The following is a 26,088-nucleotide window of genomic DNA, read 5'->3' on the forward strand; positions in this document are numbered from 1 at the left end:
ACTTAAATGGTGGATGTTCTCTGTCTGAATCGCTCGTTACGGTAGTTTTTACATTGTCTCGAGACCAGAAACACAAAACAGACAATTAGAATCATTATGCTCAGGAAAACGGTGGATACGTAAGTCAGACATATGAGGTATCATTTGAAAGCTCAGAATCTGGTCTTTTCAGAAATAACCAACACTTCTGCATTTGTTGCTTAAAATAACAAAATATAGCCTCAAAACATTCTTTCACATAAAGTCTTTCACATAGCATCTAAATGGATAAGTCATATATCAAATGAATGCTCTCATTCTCAGAAATGTGACTGTATAGTTTATTGTTGCACTAATATCACAGTTCAAAAGATTTTCAAAAGAATCATACGGTGAAATATGATTTCTGTAAGTCATCAAATACAAACATCTCTTTTATGCTCTGATAACTGCTGCTGTAAAACTTGAATAGCCAATAACTTTATATCTGCTTTTACTTTAGGCAGTTCTCTAAAACATGAGCCATTGTTTACTTGTCTGTGAGATTGCTTGTGTGAATAATCCAATATTATATCTTAGATGTCCAGAACAAAATATGCCATCCAGCAGGAAAAGCATGCTAAACAAATCATCAGAAAATATGTTTTCGACTATTGATGATAAAATGTTATATATCATCACAAAGGGGAGGATCTCAGCTTTCTAATGAGACTTAGATTGAGCTTCTAGTCCACTCAGAGGCCGAGATATTCAATGAAATAATGAGGATGGTGCTTGAACTGAAAATTAGACTGAATGTCTATGGACGAGCACATCTGTGAGGATTAAAATGTGTTAGAGCGCCACCTACATTTCAGATCTGTATATTATGATGGAATGTGATAGAGGAAGAAAATATATTTTCTAGTGTTGCTGCCATCTAGTGGAATAAAATGAGACTTTCAAAGTGAGGTAGAGTGAACAGAACCAGATTTACATGTTTACAAAGTTAGGAAAAAAGTTTTGTTTTTTTACTTTCTGTTTATCATAAGATTATAAACACATACAATATTATTTATGAATAATTGGAATCAATTTTTTTTTTTTATTTGGGGGGATTTCTGAAAAAATTAGACCAATTTTGTGCAATTAGTCCACAGTATGTATGAATGGTGAGCTTTTAAATTTGACTTTGTGAAAGATTGTGGGCGGCCCAAAAATGCACCAGAGGTCATTCAATGTGTACATTGTTTTTTCTTAGTTTATGTAAACTAAGAACCCATGACCCTGGCATTACTAGTGCCATGCTCTACTGGTTGAGCTACATGAACATATAACTTCATTTCTTCAGTCACTATTCACTTTCATTGCATCTTTTTTCTCCATACAATGAAACTGGGACGTATGGAAGGCCAAATTAATTTTTAATGTTCCCAGCATTACTCAACATAATTGCATTTCTACTTGTAAGAATTCCAGATAGAGAGCCCACTAATTGAATTTCCACTAGTAAAAATATCACATTAAAGATGTTTAATCACAGAGCTCTGCAAGTACATTCTTACTAGTAAAAAATAACCTTTGTAGATCTGTAGTTTTTACTTGTTATAGTGAAAAGAGTTCTGATATTGGAATTCCTTCTAGTAGAAAATATATTGAAGAGCTCTCTGATTGAAATATTACTAATAAAAATGCAATTACAGTGAGGAACACCAGGAGCGTTAAAAGCTAAATTGGCTTGCCATAGGGATGCAATAAATGAAAGTAAATGGTGACTGAGGCCTTTATTTATTCACTCACAAAATCTCTTACAGATCAATTTTCTAGTTATAATGTTTGCAATATGTACATTTATACTATCTGTACATACTTATACTGTACCTGCACACAGCAACTCTTCTGTACTTTATTTTGTGTCTTGAGTATTAAAGCTTCCTTGTTGCGTGTGCATATTTATACGAGGCTAATATAAATTATATAATAAGATCACAGAGAATTACGGATATTATTTTTGTTATCTGGCATATGCTTTTATCCAAAGCAGTGTCAGTTTGTGTTCTCTACCAGTCAAGATATGCAATGCATGCATATATTTCATCACTTTAAAACACCTTTCATTTTAATTTAATAATCTTAATTTTATATTAATTTACCCATCTCCCTGTAAATGAAAACTGTCTATTTGACCACTTATGATGGCAAAACCTCTGCAGTAATTTCACATTAAGAGCAACTTTTGAAAACTCAAACTATGTCATATCCTGTAGTTTATATTCCTGCACATTAGCAAAACAAAGCAACTGTATGTCGATGCAAGAGTTAATGGTATATTGCTCACTAAGAGGTTTAAACAAATCAAGCAAACACACACAGAGAGTTTGAGGATCACAGACATTTAATAGATCACCAGTGAGTGAATGACAAGTGTGTTGAAGGCAGATTCGACCATATGACATAAATCGTAACAGGTCTAAAACTCACGAGACAGTTTGTGCACTTAAAAGGAGTCATGAGAGGGTTCATTTGTCTTATCTGTGGCTCATTACCCCATAAAACACATAAAATCCAGGAACTTGCATTGGGTTTAATATTATATTACACAGCTATATTGGAAGCTTTAGAAATAACCTAATATAAGTAAATCAACATCGTTACTTTAGGGGTCTGTGACAGCTGCTACGGCCTCATTTCAAAACTTTTCACGCAGGAAAAAAGAAAGATTTCTGGGGAAAAAGCACATAAATCTGTCTGTTACAAGAAAAGAGTTGAGATCAAATAGTGCTGTGATCAGTAGTACGGCCTTCTGGGATTATTCTGTTTAGAAACACAAGAGAGAGAGAGTTACACACACAGTATTAAAGCATCTCTATTATTGCATATGAGATTCAGGGTGTTTCACACTCCAGATGCTGGTTTGGATCCGAGTTCAGTTCGTTTGTTTGGTGTGAAAGCTGTTTTATGAACTGGCTTATGCACCAGTGAATCACACCAGAGTCCGCTTGAAAAGGTGATTCTCTGTGATTCATGTGAACTCTGGTACGGTTCACTGTTGATATGAGCTGATATTAAATTCAACTCGGGTTCAGACCAATCAAATCAATCAGAGCGTGAAAGCATCGTGGAGCTACAGGTTGTGCTTGTGTAGTTTCTGTCTGATTTGTAGTAAATCACTGATCTGTCAGTGTTGAACGGACTCACCAGAGGGTTTGGTCTGAATCGATACGCCAGCATCATTCTCTTACGGAACGCATCGTATTCATCATCACTCTTGTTCAGTTCAGCTGGTCTGTCCACACCGAACCCTGCACCGTCCACTGCTGTAGAGCCTCTAAAACACACACAAGACTATGTGATTACACTTGTGTCAGATTTATAGCACTAAACATAAACATGCTGCATTCTCAGTGTTGCCACAAGAGGCGCTATGTGAGTGGACATTAGTGTAAACGGTCTTCTTCTATGGTCAGTTTTCTCTTTCAGGTCAAATACTCCCTGCGTTCCAAACGGGATAAATCTGCCTATGAAGGGCACTTTGAAGTGGGAATGATTTTGGCCCCCATGTTGATGGGTCATTCCAAACCGAAGGGCTCATAAATAGTTGCTTTGAAGGGCCCTTCGAAATGGGCATTTCCATAGGGTTCAACAGATGGACCCTTCGCTGCCAAGTGGACCGGAACTGGAGCATACGTCACAAATCTGGAGGTTTGCCAAGTGTAATTTAGTGTAAAAAGCTGCAACAGCAATCTGTTTGTATAAACAAAAACATGTGACATCCCTTCATCTCCACAGTCTATAAAAGCTTTTAATTATTATAATGAACTTTTAAAAATAATTTTATGGGGGTCTGGGTATCTCAGCGAGTAAAGACGCTGACTATCACACCTGCAGTCATGAGTTTAATTAATTAATTTAATTTTAATTAATTTAATTTTTAAGTTTGAATCCAGGGTGTGCTGAGTGACTCCAGCCAGGTCTCCTAAGCAACCAAATTGGCCCAGTTGCTAGGGAGGGTAGGGTCACATGGGGTAACCTCCTCGTGGTCGCTATAATGTGGTTCTCGCTCTCGGTGGGGCGTGTGGTGAGTTGTGCGTGGATGCCGCGGAGAATAGTGTGAAGCCTCCACACGCGCTACGTATCCGTGGCAATGCGCTCGACAAGCCACGTGATAAGATGCGTGGATTGACGGTCTCTGACGCAGTGGCAACTGGGATTTGTCCTCCGCCACCCGGACTGAGGCGAGTCACTACACCACCACAAGGACTTAAGAGTGCATTGGGAATTGGGCATTCCAGATTGGGAGAAAAAAAAAATAAATAGTTTGCATGTGCTGCACGCTTTACAGTGAATGGGTGCTGCGCTCTTTGTCATCAACTACACACACAACACGCATATATACACCGCATGTGGGGGCTCATTTTTATTTTATTTTTATCCCCTTTTCTCCCAATTTGGAATGCCCAATTCCCACTACTTAGTAGGTCCTCATGGTGGCGCGGTTACTCACCTCAATCCGGGTGGCGGAGAACAAGTCTCAGTTGCCTCCGCTTCTGAGACCGTCAATCCGTGCATCTTATCACGTGACTCGTTGTGCATGACACCGCGGAGACTCACAGCATGTGGAGGCTCATGCTACTCTCCACGATCCACGCACAACTTACCACACGCCCCATTGAGAGCGAGAACCACTAATCGTGACCACGAGGAGGTTACCCCATGTGACTTTACCCTCCCTAGCAACCGGGCCAATTTGGTTGCTTAGGAGACCTGACTGGAGTCACTCAGCATGTCCTGGAGATGCAGAATATATATTTAAATCTCTCTACATGTTCACAGCAGAACAGACGTAGGTAGGAAAGCAGACGGCGTCAGCAACAGTAAATAAGCACAGGGTCAGTAATGGAGCTTTAGTTCAACAAGCTCTTCCTCAGCATCATTCTGAATATTAACTATAACACTGAACGTGCAAGTTCTACCATGTGACAGCATTTTGCATAACTGTGATAGAAACAATACTCGAAAAATCACACCAGTTGACACATTTCTAACTGTATATCGCTCATCCCTTACGTCTAGGTTTGCATACTTGTGTGGACTATGTTTCTGGCCCATCAGTTTTAGGCAGTGTTTGATATATATGATGTGTATGTGTGATGCGTTGAGGTGTGTGTTCACCTATTCACAGGGTTCTTGATGCCCTGTGCCTCTGAGCCGAGACCGTCACCCTCCTTCCAGCCCATCTTCATGAGCATCTGAAAGCCGATGTTCTCCACCGTCAGCTTGAACTCTTTATACTCCGAGTAGTCGGGATCTCTGCCCTCCTGCACAACACACACGAGTGTAAACATTATTACAACTGCACAACACACAGTCAGTGAAAACATACATGACATCAATTAAACATGAATCTATCACATCTGACAAAATATCTGATCTCTGACATGAATGATCTCTATGCCCATCACAGACCTACACAATCATCTAGAGCATGATCAGTGTGGTCACAATACCGCAATTCCAGTAGTTGATACCAATACTAGAAAAAATGCATTATTTTCTATAGCAGAGGTAGACTGATATATCAAGTCATCATTTTTATGTGTATAGCACTTTTCACAACACAAATCGTTTCACAGAAAAAAGACATGATTGTAAATTGTGCCTTAAAATAAATAATAGAAAATCATGCAGGACCAGAGCTGGATCTGGCAGGTTCTGGTAACCTCAGGATATGTATCCCGAGGCTAAGACAACATGATTAAGACAATAATAAAAATATATCAGTTTTACCGATTAATCGGTGCCGATAGTTGCATTTTGGAACAATCGGTTATTTGCAATAATCTGTCTATATATACACTGACCACTACAAAATGATCAGTTTCTCTGGATTTACTAATTATAGATGTGTGTTTGAGTAAAATGAACATGTTTGTTTTATTCTATAAAGTACTGACAACATTTCTCCCAATTTCCAAATAGAAATATTGTCATTTGGAGCATTTATTTGCAGAAAATGACAACTGGTCAAAATAACAAAAGATGCAGTGTTTTCAGACCTCGAATAATGCAAAGAAAACAAGTTCATATTCATTTATAAACAACACAATACTAATGTTTGAACTTAGAGTTCAGAAATCAATATTGGAGGAATAATCCTGATTTTCAATCACAGCTTTCATGTGTCTTGGCATGCCCTCTACCAGTCTTTCACATTGCTGTTGGGTGACTTTATGCCACTCCTGGCACAAAAATTCAAGCAGCTCGGCTTTGTTTGATGGCTTGTGGCCATCCATCTTCCTCTTGATCACATTCCAGAGGTTTTCAATGGGGTTCAGGTCTGGAGATTGGGCTGGGCATGACAGGGTCTTGATCCGGTTCTCCTCCATCCACACCTTAATTGAGCTGGCTGTGTGGCATGGAGCATTGTCCTGCTGGAAAAACCAATCCTCAGAGTTGGGGAACATTATCAGAGCAGAAGGAAGCAAGTGTTATTCCAGGATAACCTTGTACGTGGGTTGATTCATGAGTCCTTCACAAAGATGAATCTGCCCGATTCCAGCCCCAGATCATCACCGATCCTCCACCAAATTTCACAGTGGGTGTGAGACACTGTGGCTTGAAGGCCTCTCCGGGTCTCCGTCTAACCATTAGATGACCAGGTGGAGGATCGGTGATGATCTGGGGGTGGAATCGGGCAGATTCATCTTTGTGAAGGACTCATGAATCAACCCACGTACAAGGATATCCTTCTGCTCTGATAATGTTCCCCAACTCTGAGGATTGGTTTTTCCAGCAGGACAATGCTCCATGCCACACAGCCAGCTCAATCAAGGTGTGGATGGAGGAGAACCGGATCAAGACCCTGTCATGACCAGCCCAATCTCCAGACCTGAACCCCATTGAAAACCTCTGGAATGTGATCAAGAGGAAGATGGATGAACACAAGCATCAAACAAAGCCGAGCTGCTTGAATTTTTGTGCCAGGAGTGGCATAAAGTCACCCAACAGCAATGTGAAAGACTGGCAGAGAGCATGCCAAGACACATGAAAGCTGTGATTGAAAATCAGGATTATTCCTCCAATATTGATTTCTGAACTCTAAGTTCAAACATTAGTATTGTGTATTTTAATAATGAATATGAACTTGTTTTCTTTGCATTATTGGAGGTCTGAAAACACTGCATCTTTTGTTATTTTGACCAGTTGTCATTTTCTGCAAATAAATGCTCTAAATGACAATATTTCTATTTGGAAATTGGGAGAAATGTTGTCAGTACTTTATAGAATAAAACAAACATGTTCATTTTACTCAAACACACACCTATAAATAGTAAATCCAGAGAAACTGATCATTTTGCGGTGGTCTGTTATTTTCCCACAGCTGTAGACATATATATTTACTCCTCTGTGGCCGTGGCTGGAGGATTCTACAGTATAACAGCAGCATCTAGAGGTGAAATAAACAATCATGTGGGGATTTGCTGTATCTAAATCTTCCATCATTGACAACAATCATCCATATTTTTATCTCAATGCATATTCTGTTATTTTGATGAAGTAATCGTGTTCTAAATTGAAGTGAAAGCATGCAAATTAAAATGCAACTATTTGGAAACATGTCCCGTCAGCACATCGTATCTTCAACTTCAGGGGACTGTTACCCAAAAAGTTCTGGTCACCATTCACTTGCATTGTATGGACATACAGAGCTGAAATATTCTTGTAAAAATCTTCATTTGTGTTCTGCAGAAGTCAGTCATGAGAGAGAGAGTAAATAACAGAATTTACATTTTTGGGTGAACTACCCCTTTCATATCTTGTGAATAATAATAACCCTTATTCCTCAATAAAAATCATACAAAACCGTTCATCTGTTGAATATATAGGCTATACAAGCTTTCTTTTGTAAATACTTAAATATAGAGCACTGTAACAGAGCCACATCTCTCTCATTTCAAAATAAGAGTCCCTGGTGTAATTTGGGTTTGTTTATTTTTATTTTATGCACCAAATCTTCATTTTACTGTTTATTATAGGGAGTGTGGTTGCACAATAAACTGCATTTGGGATTTTATTCATTTTGGACTCTTGTAGCCTCTGTATCTGTGCTCAAAAGAGTAAAAAAAACGATCATCGGATTAATTGATTATCAGCATCAGTCGACCTCTACGCTATAGCACAGCTATTAACACACTCCTTTAAATGAAGTTAAAAAAAAAAAACTAAGATACAAATGAAGTTAAAGAATGTTTGAAGTTGTTCAGATGTCCAACATCACCATGTGTTCAAGTGAACCTTCAGACTTTGATTACAAAACAAATACAAAAGTAATCAAATATAAAATGATACTAAGTGCATTAAATGTACAAAAACTACAAACACAGGACATCCACACAAACATTTATACCGTTGTCATCACTGTAGTCATTACAATGAAAAGATTATGTCATTTGTGTGTGACTTTTGTTCAAACTCTGTTGGTCACATGTTCATAAATGACACACGTGGTACATGATAAAAACTTGTGATGAAAAGTGTTTGCAGTTTATAGACTCAACGGTGAACTCAATGATAAACCAATCAGAAACCATCTCTCTTTCGGCTCCTTTGTGCAGATGTTTCCATTACGTTCATTTTCAAACAACAGTGACAACACTTATGATGACAGAAGTCTGTTCTACTGATACTGTCAAACGACTGGCTTCTTTACATTTTATTTAGTCTTCACTTGGTCCTGAAGTACAATGACACATAAAGGAGCATTAAAGAGTCAAACACGTGTGTGGTCATGTGATGTGATCAGGTGTGATCGATGATTCTCACCTTCAGCGCTTTAAACGTCTCCATGAACTTCTCCAACTCATCAGGTGGCAGGAAATCACCAATAAAATGCTTCCCTTTGCCCATATCTGTCAGCTGCTCCGCCCACTCTGAGAGAAACATCACGCGTCATTAATATCTGCACTCACAGAGAGGAAGAAACTTCCACTTGACTTTAAGATTTTATTCATTTTTAGTGACTTTTCCAGGTCTGGAATCCACAGCTGTATAATTCTCTGACTTTGCAGGATTTTCATGACTGGGGGAACTCTTTACATCATTTGTTGTACCATGAAATCTATGTAAAACTGTAAGTTTCATCACTCAAAACTTCCCTCTCAGTCCAACAAGAGCATTTACTGACACTAAACTGCAAACACAACTCGTTCTGAACTCATCATACAGATGAATACCTCACTGCCTTTTTCATGCACCGATAATCGGAACATTTTCCCGATGATTATCAAAATATATCGATTTTTTCAGATATACTGTAAATAGGGCTGCTTGTTGCACAATAGACTTTGTCAACACAACTTTGGTAAACTGTGAGCGGCAGGGTTAATTAATGGGGTCGCACACCGGACACGTCTGTCGGATTAGAAACATTTATTATTTACTAACGCTCAGCGGCAACATTCTGCAGCATCATGGAGCTCAACTCACACAGTTTTCCATTAAATTCGACCCACATCATTATCAAAGGACAAAGATGATTTACTCTAGTATAACTGGATGATATATTGTGTATAAGTATCTTTCATGGAGCCTACACAATGTATTTTCAGTAACAAGTATGTCTTTTTGTGGTTTGACAGCTTGAATGAAAGACCTATTCATGGCTACATACAGAGAAATTGCATAATAAACGTCACACAGTTACACCAGTTTCACTAACCTTCACTTTGTTCATTCTTGAAGAAGGACAAAAACCTTTTATACCGCCATCTGCGCCGCTTCAGCTCGTCCTTTGTGTGTTTGTGTGTGTGTGTGATCGTGACCGACTTCAGTAAATGCTATTATAATCGCCCACTTTTGGTCTCCCAAAACTATTACATCAGACTGTTAAACAGAGGCCAACTGAGTGAACTGGAGAGCACACCAATTCGGGTCATTTTAATATATCGATGCTTCAAAAATATACTGATAAAATAACGTGCCGATCAATAATCAATATATCATGACATCCCTACTGTGAGTGGATGGGCACATTTCTGAACACTCACTAGGTCTCACTGATGTGTAAATATGGAGGAATATTCTCGGACAGACACTATTATTCTGTAATGTTTTTTTGTGAAAAACTCGACTGGACCTCAGGGAATAAATAAAAACAGATGTACGATTTGAGCCCTGTAATAAAGTCATGTGTGGTATGGTGACCTCTGGTCTTCTCCATCTCCATCTGTCGGAGTCGATGTTCCCAGGTTCCGGCCTCTTGATCGACCTCTTCATCGCTGTCGTACTCATGCTGATGGTTTTTGATGGCCTTCTCCCACATCAGCTGCATGTCCTGCATCGCTCGCTTGTGCTTCATGATCATATCGTACATCTCCTGCATCTGACACACATTAAACACAATTCATTTAGATGTTTAATGTTGATTAGGGCTGGGTAAAAATATACATTTTTCTCCCCAATTTGGAATGCCCAATTCCCAATGCGCTCTAAGTCCTCGTGGTGGCGTAGTGACTCGCCTCAGTCTGGTTGGTGGAGGACGAATCTCAGTTGCCTCCGCGTCTGAGACTGTCAATCTGTGCATCTTATCACGTGACTTGTTGAGCGCGTTACCACGGAGACATAGCACGTGTGGAAGCTTCACGCTATTCTCCAACGCATCCACGCACAACTCACCACACGCCCCACCGAGAGTGAGAACCACATTATAGCGGCCACGAGGATGTTACCCCATGTGACTCTACCCTCCCTAGCAACCGGGCCAATTTGGTTACTTAGGAGACCTGGCTGGAGTCACTCAGCACACCCAGATTCAAACTCACGACTCCAGGTGTGATAGTCAGCGTCTTTCCTTGATGAGCTACCCAGGCCCCCTTATAATGTGATCTTCATTTGAACAATCCCAATATTTATTCTTAAAATCTAGAAGTAGACTGATATATCGGTTTTACCGATTAATCGATGCCAATAGTTGCTTTTTGGAACTATCGGTTATCTAAAAAATCTATGCAGATCCTCTTTCCTCTGTGAGTTAGAATGGCTTGGTTCTACAGTACAACAGCGGCCTCTAGAGGTGAAATAAAACCTGACACCTCGAAGGAATTTGCTGTATCTAAACCTTTTATCACTGAGAATATAATTACTTAATTTTATCTTCACTTCAATGCATAGATTGATTAGATTATAAAGAGGTTCTATATTGAAGTGAGGGAATGCAAAATAAATAAAAATCAGACTATATGGAAATGTGCCCCGTCAGCAAATACACTGTCTCCAACTTCATATCTTGTGAATAATAATAATAAACCTTATTTCTCATTAAACCTCATAGTGTGAAATATATATACAAAAACCTTAATCTGGTGAATGTATAGGCTATAAACGGCTTAATTTGGTAAATACTGCATTGTACCGGACCCAAGTGTTCGTCATTTCAAAATAAGAGTCCTGGTGTGTTTCGGGCTTGTTTATAGTGAAACGTTTTGTATTAGAATCTTCATTCTGGTCATTATTGGGATTTTAGTTGAAAAATTAACTGTATCTAGAATTTTAGCCTTGTAGCCTCTATTTCTGTACCCATCATAGTAAGGGAAAACGACTTTTTATTTGTTGTTTTAATCGGTTATCGGCCTTTTTCACCACCTTAGTTATCGGTCCACCTCTATTAAAATCCCATGATAAATAATGTTCTTTTAGTTTTAAACAGACAGTCCCCCTCAACTCACGCCATTGGTTGAGTCAGTGTTGTTGTGTCTGGTCCAGACGTGTTGCTCAAAACAAACAGAGGAATTTTAATAGTGACAGAGTCAGTGTTTAAAATTTAACAGAGAAAATTAACCAACGAATGGCTTATAGCCTTATATTTTAGGCTACGTCCACACTCATGCGCTTTCGTCTGAAAACGCATCTTTTTCTCTATGTTTAGTCCTTCCGTCCACACTGACATGGAGACTTTGTCAGTGAAAATTGAGCTTTTTGAAAACGCTCTCCCAAGAGGATACATTTGAAAATGGCGTCTCCATGATGAAGTGTGGACAGGGAAGACGGAGACATCTGAAAACAATGACGTATTTGTCAAGTGATCCATGCAACTAAAACAATCAAGATGATGTCCAATGTTGTTGTGCCTGTTATTCACTTTGACAGCATTGGTAAAGATAAACGTTACTTTGTACAACCTTCACATTGTATTCCTTTAAAGGCGACAGGAAGTTTACTCGGAACTGCTGTCCGGCGACAGAATACGAGGCCAATTGCGTTTCAGCTTGTGCATGCAACGAGGATTTTTCACATGTGCAGTAAGAGGATTTAAGAGCTTTCATACGTTTCAGTGTGGACGGGGAGAGTTTCGAAAATGAAAATGCCGTTTTCAAATGAATCCGGATTAATGTAGACGTAGTCAAATTAATATGTTTGTCAAATAGCAAGTTAGAAGGTTCCCTGCATAATTTACAGCATTAGCTAAGAGAGAATTTATTTTCATTTAAACACAATGGACATCATACACAAAAGAATCAGAATCAAATCAAATCTAGAGATCTGTATCACTACACAGCTCTAATGTTTATGACAACCACAGAAATCAGGGTTTTAAACTGTGTTTTGATGTTCAAGATTTTGGGAACAAGGTTAAATAGCAAACCCCATAGAAAATAATGTGAAATAAAATGGCTCATATAATATTCGGTCTGAGATCTTGACTTTTGAAGAGTTTCAGACCATCGTTTGCACTCTACTCAAGGAAAGTGCCAGATGTTTTGGTGAGAAAGTTGTGTTTGTGTGTTCATACTTCCTGTTGCTCTTTGAGTTGTTTCTTCTGTTCGTCTGAGAGTTCGGTCACTCCCACCAAACCCACCGGCTTCCCCTTCTTATATCCCAGACTGCTCAGCTCCTGATCTACACACACACACACACACACACACAAACACACACACACACACACACACATTGATGAAAATGATAAATCAGTCATTTTTAGCATTGTATGCTGTATCCTGTCTTCCAGTGTTTTCATGAATTTATAACTGTTAAATGATATTTCTAAAACACACGTGTGTTGTAGTACCAGTGAGTGCAGGTGTGTTGTTCTCGTGTTCAGTGATGTGATGGTTGGTGACTGTAGGGGGCGGCAGCTCCACTTTATCATCTTCAGCGCCCCAGCGACTCTTCCTCTTCCTCTTGGCTGTGGTGGGGGGCGTGTCCTCCTGCGTCTGAGACTCACTGCTCGATTTACACTGACGGAACTCGTCCACTTTGGCTTTATAGAAGCGATGAGCGGCACTCTGATACTCGTACAGGAAACTGATCATATGTGAGGAGAAAAGTGATCATTTATTCATTAAAATTATTTTCTGTGGTAATGGACATTATGTCACAAATTACACATACATAAAGCTAAACTTGTACTGAACCAAGAACATTCCTCTAAAATAAATCACATGATTGTAGTTAACACAATTAAATGTCACATTTTCTAACTATTTGATGGCTTTCTAAATGTAGTGCAATCAACAGTTATAAACCATGGTGTGATTTATAAATAAATATGCATGAAGAATCTCTTTGTCCATCAGTTACTGATAAATGAGGGATTGTCGAGTGTTTACAGCAGTGACTTAAAAACCTCCCACTAAAAATAGATTATTCTTAAAGGGATAGTTCACCCAAAAATGAAAATTCTCTCATCATTTACTCACCCTCATGCCATCCCAGATGTGTATGACTTTCTTTCTTCTGCAGAACACAAATGAAGATTTTTACAAGAATATTTCGGCTCTGTAGGTCCATACAATGCAAGTGAATGGTGACCAGAACTTTGAAGCTATAAATGTAGTATAAAAGTAATCCATAATGCTCCAGTGGTTTAATCCATGTCTTCAGAAGTAATATGATAGGTGTGGGTGAGAAACAGATCAATCCCTTTTTTTTTTTTACTATAAATCTCCACTTTCACTTTTACATTTAAAAGCCACATATGGTGCTTGTTTACTTTCACTTTCACATCTGAAAATGAAAGTGGAGATTTATAGTAAAAAAGATTTAAATATTGATCTGTTTCTCACCCACATCTATCATATCACTTCTAAAGACATGGATTAAACCACTGGATTACTTTTATGCTGCTTTTTTGTGCATTTTGGAGCTATAGTCACCATTCACTTGCATTGTATGGACCTACAGAGCTGAAATATTCTTGTAAAAATCTTAATTTGCGTTCTGCAGATGAAAGAAAGTCATACACATCTGGGATGGCATGAGGGTGAGGAAATTATATTTTATTCCATTTTAGAATAATAGTGAAGTCATCACAACTATGGAATAACAGAAATGGAACTATGGGAATTATGTTGTGACAAAAAAAAAATCAGAACTATGTTATATTTTAGCATCTTCAAAGAAGCCACCCTTTGCCTAGAATTTGCAGAAATGTATGAATGTTTTGTAATGAAATAAATTAATATGTAGGCCCAATTATATTTTTGTCAACAAAACTAATTTCAAACACCTTCAGATCAAAAGATTTGTAAGATCATGAGAAACATTTCAAACTTTTGAGCAGCAGTGTATATACAGAATATAATTAACTCTACGACTACGAGAACTGATTGTTCACTTACCATCTAATCTACCCAGACCTTGACATGTGGCCTTGTTAGGATACGATCAACGTTATTCACTTCACCTGTGAGTGCTCATAATGTTTTGGCTCATCTGTGTGTATATACAGTATATATATATATATATACACGAGTCAAAAGTTTGAACACACTGAATTTATGTACTAATGATCTTAAAAGCTTCTGGCTTATGATTGAAATTTGTTTTGTAGACTAATCTAAATTGTGCCCATAAATAAATGTTTCTTTATTATTAGTGTAGTATTATTGTTTAAATGAATGAGTTGTACTGTATAATGAAGGTGCAGTGATGAACAGAATGTACACAAACTGATGTTAAACACATCTTTCATTCACTATATTATTCACATACTGCCTTTTGTGTCCTTTCATGTGGAAAACAGTCAAAATAAAGAGTCAGTGTGTCCAATACTTCTACAAATATTTTGAAGAGTTGCGTTCAGTCCTGTATGAGCACGCCTCACTAAACCTCACATATCCGTCAGTGTTTGTCACCTGAAGGCAGGATTGTCCCGGTTGTGTTCAGCTGCCATGATCTCCACCTCTGTGCCGCCGTCTGCTACGAAGCGCGCCAGTTTCTCTGCCACCTTCCTGGTGTTCTCGTCCACTGAGGAGGAGACTTTAAGAGTCTATCAGAAGCGGCACTCATACTAAACAAGTGAGTGAACTGCAGCCACACACAGACACCACAGGAATATTGGCCTGGCAACAGACCATCATGCATCGGTTTCATTTAATTAGATTTGAATAATTAAGCTTCTGCTGATAGAGTTCAATGTGGACGGTCTTATAATTGATTATAACTGTAATAGAGGGAAAACCTTCTCTATTAATGAAGGAATGAAACTGACCTTAACAATTAAACCGGCTGTTTTTGCTACTGTGCCTTTAAGACTTCTATATGTAAATGTGATTTGAGATGCAAAATGTGTTTAATAAAGTCACAATGCCAAATCTTAAATTATGTTCTATATGCAAAATATCTTTTTTTGTGTATTTCTTTTGATTGTGGGGTGAAATATGAGCGGTTTTGTGAGTATCTGTTTGAATAATATGAGTTCTTACCATCAGATTGTGCTGAAGTCTGTTTCCTGATTTCTGCCACTCTCTTCCTGTAGTACAGAAACTCTTTACCGCCCCTCTCAAACAAGAATCTACACAAGAGACAATCAGTGTGTTTTACAGAGAATCAGAGCACCACTGACCGTTCAACAAACATCAGTTTCAACTGTTTAAATCCACTCCATAAACTGTACGCTTGCCGTATTGTTCTTCAAGATGACAAACTCGGAGATGAACCGCATTTAATCACTTTAATCAGTCTAGACTAACAGGACTAGATAAAGCGATTGTAGCTCGGCTTTCTCCAGCATGTTTATACGCTAAACACAGCATGACTGGCCTCAGTGTTGTGCACATGCTCTAAAAACAGGTGACCTCTTCATGACCTTTCCCGGCACTTCTGATGACTGCATACAGATTGTTAACAATCATTTTGATTCAGGCTGATTTGCTTATTTTGACTGATTGTTGATGCAAAAGATCGATTCTCTCACAAATCGGACGCCACTGTGGCTAACGAGCAAGTTCTAGGGGCCGTTCACACTGAATGTGTTATTCCATCCATCTGCGCTGTTTTCTCAATTGTGTTTCTATGTAAACATGCACTCGACCACTGTTTCCCAACCCTGTTCCTGGAGGCACACCAATACTTCATGTTTTCCACCTCGCCTTAGTTTAACCCTCCTACTGCGATCAGAATCTGCATACACCTTCTGACCCGGTGGAACTCAAGCTTATAAATCATTCATAACTCCATGGTTTTCTTCTAAAACTATATTGTAAGTCATTAATAGGTTCTGAACTGTTCACAATTTTAAAAAGATTGATATTTTTGGCATGTTAAATGACAAATATAAAAGTTAATAAATCATTTTTTTAGAAATAATAAAATGTAGAAATTCTTTGATAGTTCAAAACAGACATGAATTACATCAGAACCAGTGTGATACATGTGAAGACATCTTTTTAATCAACATTTCTGTGAAATTTGATCTAAATATAACATTATATACAATTTATATTAGCACCTAATGTGAGAATTACTAGTAATTTGAATGAATTCCCTGTTACTCATAACTGCTCAATATAACTTGGTGGTCTTAAATTATGAAAGCAACATATTCTTTTTCAACTAAACATCATAAAACAACCGTACAGCTCAAGTATACAACATTAATACTTCTTTACTATGTTTTTATGCTAAATCTATTCTATTTACTCTCATGAACTGTTGAATGTTGATGTGTGAGTTTGATGTAAGCTGGTCAAATGTGGTACATTTCCTCTTTCAAGCTCTATTTACACTAATGTGTGCATGAACTTTTGCTCTGGCCACACCCCCTTTACACAGTAGCACCTTTGAGTTAGTTTATTTATGTTTGTTACATCGGTCATGTCTGTTTTGTACAGGAATGTGTGTGTGTGTGTGTGTGTTTGTGTGTGATTGTGTGTATGTGTGTGTGTGATTGGGTGTATGTGTGTGTGATTGGGTGTATGTGTGTGATTGGGTGTATATGTGTGTGAGATTGCGTGTGTGATTGTGCGTGTGTGATTGTGTGTATGTGTGATTGTGTGTGATTGCTTGTGTGTGATTGCGTGTGTGTGTGTGATTGCGTGTGATTGTGCGTGTGCGATTGCGTGTGATTGTGATTGCGTGTATGTGTGTGATTGCGTGTATGTGTGTGATTGCGTGTGTGATTGCGTGTTTGTGTGTGATTGTGATTGTGTGTATGTGTGTGTGATTGCGTGTGTGATTGCATGTATGTGTGTGATTGCGTGTGTGATTGCGTTGTAGTGGGCGAAAGCACAGAACTGGTAATCAGAAGGTTGCTGGTTCAGTCCCCACAGTCACCACCATTGTGTCCTTGAGCAAGACACTTAACTCAGGTTGCTCTGGGGGGATTGTCCCTGTAATAAGTGTGCTGTAAGTCACTTTGGATAAAAGTGTCTGCCAAATGCATAAATGTAAATTATTGTGTGTATGTGTGTGATTGTGTGTATGTGTATATGTGTGTGTGCAGTTCCAGTGAGAGACAAAAAAGTAATGTAATGACTCACAGTCGACTGTTTTTTGTCATGCTGATGTGAACATTTCAGGACTGTAGAGTATCAACTACACGACCATTCGTCCCCGCATGAGACCATGTGTACTCTGATATTAAGATGAGTTTTGGGTGATCCGATCACAAATGTAAAAGTGAGACATCACCATTACATCTGCTCGTCTCTTTTGACCACTTGTGTTCAGATTTGAGAAGTCTCTGATTTCATGAGGACATACATCAATCATTACATCTGTGTGTTACTGAATGATAATAAAACGTCAAAAATTAAAAGACGAGAAAAAACCAGCGCACAGTTTCTCTTAATTATTCGCAAACGTGACGTTTAGAGCAGAATTATTTATTAGTTATTTTAGTGCAGTACCTGTAACTGAGCTTTCTCCCCAATCTGGAATGCCCAATTCCCAATGCGCTCTAAGTCCTCGTGGTGGCGTAGTGACTCGCCTCAATCCGGGTGGCGGAGGATGACTCTCAGTTGCCTCCGCTTCTGAGACCGTCAATCCGTGCATCTTATCACGTGACTCGTTGTGCATGACACCGTGGAGACTCACAGCATGTGGAGGCTCATGCTACTCTCCACGATCCACACACAACTTACCACACGCCCCATTGAGAGCGAGAACCACTAATCATGACCACGAGGAGGTTACCCCATGTGACTCTACACTCCCTAGCAACCAGGCCAATTTGGTTGCTTAGGAGACCTGGCTGGAGTCACTCAGCACACCCTGGATTCAAACTCACGACTCCAGGTGTGATAGTCAGCTTCAATACTCACTGAGATACCCAGACCCCTGTAACTGAGCTTTAAATGTGTGTGCTGCTCATATCTGTGTCCCTATTGTACATGTTCATGCATTCACTTTTTATTTTCAGATCGTACGCTTGTTTCCCTTTAAATCCGCACATAACAGGTGAAAAACCGGCACAGCTGCGTTTAATGTCGTCTCGTTTCAAACGAATCACCAAAAATGCATCTTAAAATTAAGATAATGAAATTTATTCACAAATTTGCGCAGTCTAATCTTGATACATGTCAAAAAAACATGAAAGAACGGCTCTCGCACATTTTGCGCTTATTGGCACCATTTGCAAAGGAAAAAATAATAAAGACACCGTGTAGGGAGATGTGGGTGAGATTTTATTTTATTTATTATTTTTGTCTCCTGCTACCCAAATCTTGCTCTCCTCTTTCAACAAACATGAAAGAACGGCTCGCACCCATTTAGTTTTTTGCAAAAGGAAACATTTAAGAAAAACAGTTGAAAATAATAAAGACAGAGGATAGGGTAATGTGGGTGAAGTTTAATTTGATTATATTCTAATTCTGCTTCCTAATCCCTTGCCCTCCTCTTGCGCTCTCTCTATATTTCATTGTCGGTCTCTAACTCATCGGGACAGTGCACACACATGATGACAACATGTCTACATATCAAGCAGTTTTGAAATCTGTCGTAGCGTCTGGGACTCATCTCGGCCTGTCGCAGGAGTGCGCACACAACAAGACCGTTCATCGTGAGATGTGAGACTTCTCGTCTCAGACCAGTCGCCGACTCAAAACATCTAAGGAGATGAGCTTGAGTCATGTAGTGCACACTAGGCTTTAGTAGAGTGTACACAGTCTTGGACAGACTGATGCAGACTGTAGCTCGATTATAACTCTCAGTCACCATTCACTTTAATTGCATCATACAGTTAGTCAGAGATGACTCTTCTGATCTCAAAACTGAAAAACTTACGAGAACATGGGATTGTCTTTGTAGTCCTCCATGGCTTTCTTCTCCAGCTCAGCACCTCCTTCAGCTACGAACGAGGCCATCTTGTCGATGATGAGGCACAGATCTTCATCCTCTGGGGGGGAAACTTTAAGCAGGCTATGAGAAGTCCATACGGCAGAACGCAACACTGACTACAGCGCACTGAGAGGACACGTCATGAACAGACATCTAGCAAACATCTGAGTCACATCTGCACTGCACTCCTCACCCTGTATGACTTCATCTCTTCTGTGGAACGCTGCTCTTTTCCATACAATGAAAGTATAGCATGACCAGGAACTGTCAAACTCCAAAAAGAACTAAAAGAAAAGGGTTATAAAGAAATACAGTGCATGAGTATGAACTACTCTTAGGACACTTGCTTTTGTCCTTTAAGGAGCTTGACAGCTGGAGTCACTATATGGAAAAGAGCAGCATGAACTCTTTTTGTGTTCTACAGAAGAAAGTAAGTCATATGGGTTTGGAACAGCATGAGGGTGAGTCAATGATGTCATGTTAAACTAAACAGCTGTGGGTCAGTCGACTAATGATCTTCAGATTAGAGATCTGTTATGGAATTGATACCTTTGACCTCCAGATAGTTTGCATCATCCTCCTCGTCTTCATCGTCGGGTGAGCAGAACACACTGGGGCGAGCGGCGGCGAGCGGCGTCTTCTTGGACTGCGAGTAGTTTTTAAACTGACTGATCATGCTGCCGATGCCCAACCCCGGCCGTTTGCCAATCAGGATGCTCTTTTTCTGCGCGGGTGTTGCGGCCACTGACAGGCTCTGAGCGGAGGGGGCGGGGCCAGGGGACTCACTTTTAGATCCTTGAGGAAGTGACATCAACACACAGCCAAATGTTAACCATAGTGATCCTCAAAACAAACCAGAGTCCAGTTTATATCATGTTTGTACTGTGTTAAATGCTTTAGCAATACTGTATGTAAAACAATCATGCTAATAAAGTACTTTAAAACAGATGATGATTGGCTGACTGTACTTTAGCACTCACTTATTTGAACTAGTTTGCACTTGTTTGTAAGGCACATCGAGCTATTAATTGTTGAAAAAGTGATCAAGTGATGACGTTTGTTGTTATATTAATATTACATTGACCATTATGTGTCAAATAAGGTCGTCCTTTTAGAAAACTAGTTTAAATCACGTGTCAAGACATGTCACTTTTCTTGCACCTTGAATACACGCTGATGTACACAACTTAATCTTAAATTCAAAAACGATTATTTTTAAACGTAATTTTTTTTGGAAGACTTTTTTTGGAAAATGTTAATAAAGCATTATATTGGGACCTGGGTAGCTCAGCAAATAAAGACGCTGACTAGTTTGAATCCAGGGTGTGCTGAGTGACTCCAGTCAGGTCTCCTAAGCAACCAAATTGGCCCGGTTGCTAGGGAGGGTAGAGTCACATGGGGTAACCTCCTCGTGGTCGCTATAATGTGGTTCTCGCTCTCGGTGGGGCGTGTGGTGAGTTGTGTGTGGATGCTGCGGAGAATAGCGTGAAGCCTCCACATGCGCTACGTCTCCGCGGTAACACGCTCAACAAGTCACGTGATAAGATGCGCGGATTGACGGTCTCAGACGCGGAGGCAACTGAGATTTGTCCTCCACCACGCGGATTGAGGCGAGTCACTACGCCACCACGAGGACTTAGAGTGCATTGGGAATTCGGCATTCCAAATTGGGGAGAAAAGGGGAGAAAATCCCCAAAAATAAAAAAATAAAGCATTATATCGCTACATATTGTTTTGTTTTCTTTCCTAAGATGGAAATAAATGCATTTTGACAAGAAAAAAAAAAAGTATAGTGTCAATTTTCAGCACTTTTAAAAACTATGATTAATCGCGATTAACTACAAAAATATATGTGATTAATCGCGATTAAAAAATGTAATCGACTGACAGCACTATTAATTATATAAGACCAAAATCACACTTGATTACTGGACTGTTTGTAATTCCTTAATGTGCAATATTTATCTATTTATTATAACATTGTGCAATAACTAAGTGGTGCATTAATGTCTGCTGGTACTTATCACTTTGTATATTTTTTGTTTTTTTATTTACATTTATTCATTTAGCAGACCCTTTTATCCAAAGTGACTTACAAAATGAGGAATGATACAACATAAGTGATTCATCTTAAGGACGTAACAAGACATTAACATGAAAAATGCTGCATTAAAGTTGCAATTGCATCAGAAAAAATACTAGCCAAGACAGATATCAGAGCACAACAAGAATTAAAAAAAAAAATATTTTTAAAAATACGACAGATTTCAAAATATTTAACTTCAGGCTCTTTCAAATGTTTCTTTAGAAGGGCTTTTTCTTGACCTTTCTGTGTGTGGATGTATTTTGTATATTTGTACATTGTGGTTTATTATGTCTGCTTATAGATATAATATTGTGTATATTTTATATTTGTGCATTTTGTTTTCAATTGTAAAGCAGCTTTTAAAGGCGCTATATAAAAGTTTATTATTATTATACTTTGACGGGCTCACGTTCGACTGTATACAGACGCTGAGCGTTCTCGTCAAAACCGAAGTATACTGGGCTTTACACCACTTAGACTTTTTTTACTTTAAGCCCCCCAAAAATATCAAAATAACTTTGAACTCAGAAATGTATAACCTGTTCATCATAAAAGAAATGCATTCAAGTCATTGTTTGGTGTAAATTGCAATTTTGACATAATTTTTAATAATGTAATAGTTCTGGACATGTCATTGACCCCTATAGATTAAGTGACGTATAAGTGATGTCACAGTTTGTTTGTCTAGTTCATTAACACATGTATGTTTGCGCGTGTCACCTGCGTCTGTGCCGCTCTTCTCTCGCTGCATCAGCAGAAACTGCTGCAGGAAACTGCCGTCATTCACAAACTTATTAGATGATGATAATAAAGAAGATGACGAAGATGAAGATGCCTGTGGGGGTGAAGAGCTGAGAGAAACACACACACACACAGATTCATGCATGTGTTCACGTGTGTGTGTACATGTGTGTATTTGTACATGTGTGTCTTCAAATGTGTGTGTTCGTACATGTGTGTCTTCAAATGTGTGTCTTCAAATGTGTGTGTGTTTGTACGTGTGTCTTCGTTTGTACGTGTGTCTTCAAATGTGTGTGTGTGTTTGTACGTGTGTCTTCAAATGTGTGTGTTTGTACGTGTCTTCAAATGTGTGTGTTCGTACGTGTGTCTTCAAATGTGTGTGTGTGTTCGTACGTGTGTCTTCAAATGTGTGTGTGTGTTCGTACATGTGTGTCTTCAAATGTGTGTGTGTGTTCGTACATGTGTCTTCAAATGTGTGTGTGTGTGTTCGTACATGTGTCTTCAAATGTGTGTGTGTGTGTTCATATGTGTGAGTGTGTTTTCAAATGTGTGTCTTCAAATGTGTGTTCATACATGTGTGTCTTCAAATGTGTGTGTGTATTCATAAATGTGTGTCTTCAAATGTGTGTGTGTGTTCGTACATGTGTCTTCAAATGTGTGTGTGTGTTCGTACGTCTTCAAATGTGTGTGTGTTCGTACGTGTCATCAAATGTGTGTGTGTGTTCGTACATGTGTGTCTTCAAATGTGTGTGTGTGTTCGTACATGTGTGTCTTCAAATGTGTGTGTGTGTTCGTACATGTGTCTTCAAATGTGTGTGTGTGTTCGTACATGTGTCTTCAAATGTGTGTGTGTGTTCGTACATGTGTCTTCAAATGTGTGTGTGTGTTCGTACGTGTGTCATCAAATGTGTGTGTGTGTTCGTACATGTGTGTCTTCAAATGTGTGTGTGTGTTCGTACATGTGTGTCTTCAAATGTGTGTGTGTGTTCGTACATGTGTCTTCAAATGTGTGTGTGTGTTCGTACATGTGTCTTCAAATGTGTGTGTGTGTTCGTACGTCTTCAAATGTGTGTGTGTTCGTACGTGTGTCTTCAAATGTGTGTGTGTGTGTTCATACATGTGTGTGTTCATATGTGTGAGTGTGTTTTCAAATGTGTGTTTTCGTACATGTGTGTCTTCAAATGTGTGTGTGTGTGTTCATACATGTGTGTCTTCAAATGTGTGTGTGTATTCATAAATGTGTGTCTTCAAATGTGTGTGTGTGTTCGTACGTGTCTTCAAATGTGTGTGTGTGTTCATACATGTGTGTCTTCAAATGTGTGAGTGTGTTCGTACATGTGTGTCTTCAAATGTGTGTGTGTGTTTGTACATGTGCGTCTTCAAATGTGTGTGTGTTCGTACATGTGTGTCTTCAAATGTGCGTGTGTGTGTCTTCAAATGTGTGTGTGTGTGTTCGTACATGCGTGTGTGTTCGTACATGTGTCTTCAAATGTGTGTGTGTTTGTACATGTGTGTCTTCAAATGTGTGTTCGTACATGTGTGTCTTCAAATGTGTGTGTTCGTACATGTGTCTTCAAATGTGTGTGTGTGTTCGTACGTGTCTTCAAATGTGTGTGTGTGTTCGTACATGTGTGTCTTCAAATGTGTGAGTGTGTTCGTACATGTGTGTGTGTTCGTACGTGTGTCTTCAAATGTGTGTGTGTTCGTACATGTGTGTCTTCAAATGTGTGTGTGTCTTCAAATGTGTGTGTGTGTGTGTGTGTGTTCGTACATGCGTGTGTGTGTTCGTACATGTGTCTTCAAATGTGTGTGTGTTTGTACATGTGTGTCTTCAAATGTGTGTGTGTTTGTACATGTGTGTCTTCAAATGTGTGTGTGTTTGTACATGTGTCTTCAAATGTGTGTGTGTGTGTTCGTACATGTGTGTCTTCAAATGTGTGTGTTCGTACATGTGTGTCTTCAAATGTGTGTGTGTTTGTACATGTGTGTCTTCAAATGTGTGTGTTCGTACATGTGTCTTCAAATGTGTGTGTTCGTACATGTGTCTTCAAATGTGTGTGTTCGAACATGTGTCTTCAAATGTGTGTGTTCGAACATGTGTCTTCAAATGTGTGTGTTCGAACATGTGTCTTCAAATGTGTGTGTTCGTACATGCGTGTGTGTGTTCGTACATGTGTGTATTCGTACATGTGTGTCTTCAAATGTGTGTGTGTGTACCTGCAGGGTTCGCTCTGTTTCTGGTTCAGTTTCTGTTCTTTCAGTTTGGCTTCAATCTCTCTCTTCTTCTGAGCGATCAGCTCTTCCTGTTTCATGATCACTGTCAGTTTACTCTGCTGATGAGACTTCCAGCCACCACGACCTGAAACACACACCTCATATTTATATCAGCTTATATTTCAAATTCAATAGAAGATGATTATAATATTCCAAACAAATAAAAATAATAATAATCCTGATGGTCCTAAAAAGAATTCATGTTCTTCAAGCAAAATATAATTTCTGTTTTTCTTTTGATTTTGGACATATTTCTGTGAGATTTTTCATCATATTTATTTATATGACAGAATATTAAACCGAGACTTTAATTTTAGAAGTAAACAAATACAGACTGTGTTTGGATTAAACAGCATGAAATACAGTAATGAGCAAATATATCTTTCTGTGACAGTTTAACACTCGTATGTTTCTAAATATAGTCATAAATCTGTTAATAAAAGTGTTAAACATTGTTTATAATGATGATTTGTGCAGTTTAGCACTGAGGCTGCTAACCGGTTAGCACAACAAACATTATCTTCACAAATAAATGTAAATAACTCACGCACGACTTGAGAAAACAAAAACACATCAACATATATCAGAGAATACAGTATATGTGAATATATTGTCATATTTACTGAGTTTTACCTGCATCATTAAACTCCATCACGATTAAAATTGTGAAGCTGCTTCTTCTTCTTCTGTAGTGTTTCATCAGCCGGTGGAGAATAAAGACTGTAGTGATTATACCGCCACCTATCGGACACCTCCCAAACGACACACGATACACTATACACTACAAAATACACACTACACGTTACACACTACACACTATACACTACACACTATAAACTATACACTTTAAACTACACACTACACACTACACACTATACACTATAAACTACACACTATACAATATAAACTATACACTCCACACTACACACTATAAACTATACACTATAAACTATACACTATAAACTATACACTCCACACTACACACTATAAACTATACACTATACACTATAAACTACACACTACACACTATACACTATAAACTATACACTATACAATATACACTACACATTACACACTACACACTATAAACTACACACTACACACTATACACTATAAACTATACACTATAAACTATACACTCCACACTACACACTATAAACTATACACTATAAACTACACACTACACACTACACACTATAAACTATACACTCCACACTACACACTATAAACTATACACTATAAACTATACACTATAAACTATACACTCCACACTACACACTATAAACTATACACTATACAATATAAACTATACACTCCACACTACACACTATAAACTATACACTACACACTATAAACTACACACTACACACTATACACTATAAACTATACACTATAAACTATACACTCCACACTACACACTATAAACTATACACTATACACTATAAACTACACACTACACACTATACACTATAAAC

At 38.6% G+C, this 26,088-nt stretch overlaps 1 protein-coding gene across 2 annotated transcripts; it reads right to left on the reverse strand.

The window, feature by feature from the left end:
• Nucleotides 1-2,335: 2,335 nt before the first annotated feature.
• Nucleotides 2,336-25,364, reverse strand: LOC127443020 (SURP and G-patch domain-containing protein 1-like). Of its 2 annotated transcripts, none has more exons than XM_051701499.1 (14): nucleotides 25,247-25,364; nucleotides 24,557-24,698; nucleotides 22,319-22,449; nucleotides 20,062-20,307; nucleotides 19,459-19,582; nucleotides 15,660-15,748; nucleotides 15,090-15,201; nucleotides 13,022-13,257; nucleotides 12,746-12,852; nucleotides 10,162-10,339; nucleotides 8,782-8,888; nucleotides 5,131-5,276; nucleotides 3,157-3,286; nucleotides 2,336-2,772 (listed from the first exon to the last, which is right to left on the reverse strand). In XM_051701499.1, exons 1-14 carry the CDS (start codon nucleotides 25,311-25,313, stop codon nucleotides 2,746-2,748), a joined length of 1,842 nt encoding a protein of 613 aa, XP_051557459.1. In that variant the 5' UTR covers nucleotides 25,314-25,364; the 3' UTR covers nucleotides 2,336-2,745. The 2 variants fall into 2 exon arrangements, with proteins under 2 accessions (XP_051557459.1, XP_051557458.1); XM_051701498.1 differs by having other exon boundaries at nucleotides 15,090-15,213.
• Nucleotides 25,365-26,088: the final 724 nt, after the last annotated feature.

This window comes from Myxocyprinus asiaticus, chromosome 6, assembly GCF_019703515.2.
Source record: "Myxocyprinus asiaticus isolate MX2 ecotype Aquarium Trade chromosome 6, UBuf_Myxa_2, whole genome shotgun sequence".
Lineage (NCBI taxonomy): Eukaryota > Metazoa > Chordata > Actinopteri > Cypriniformes > Catostomidae > Myxocyprinus > Myxocyprinus asiaticus.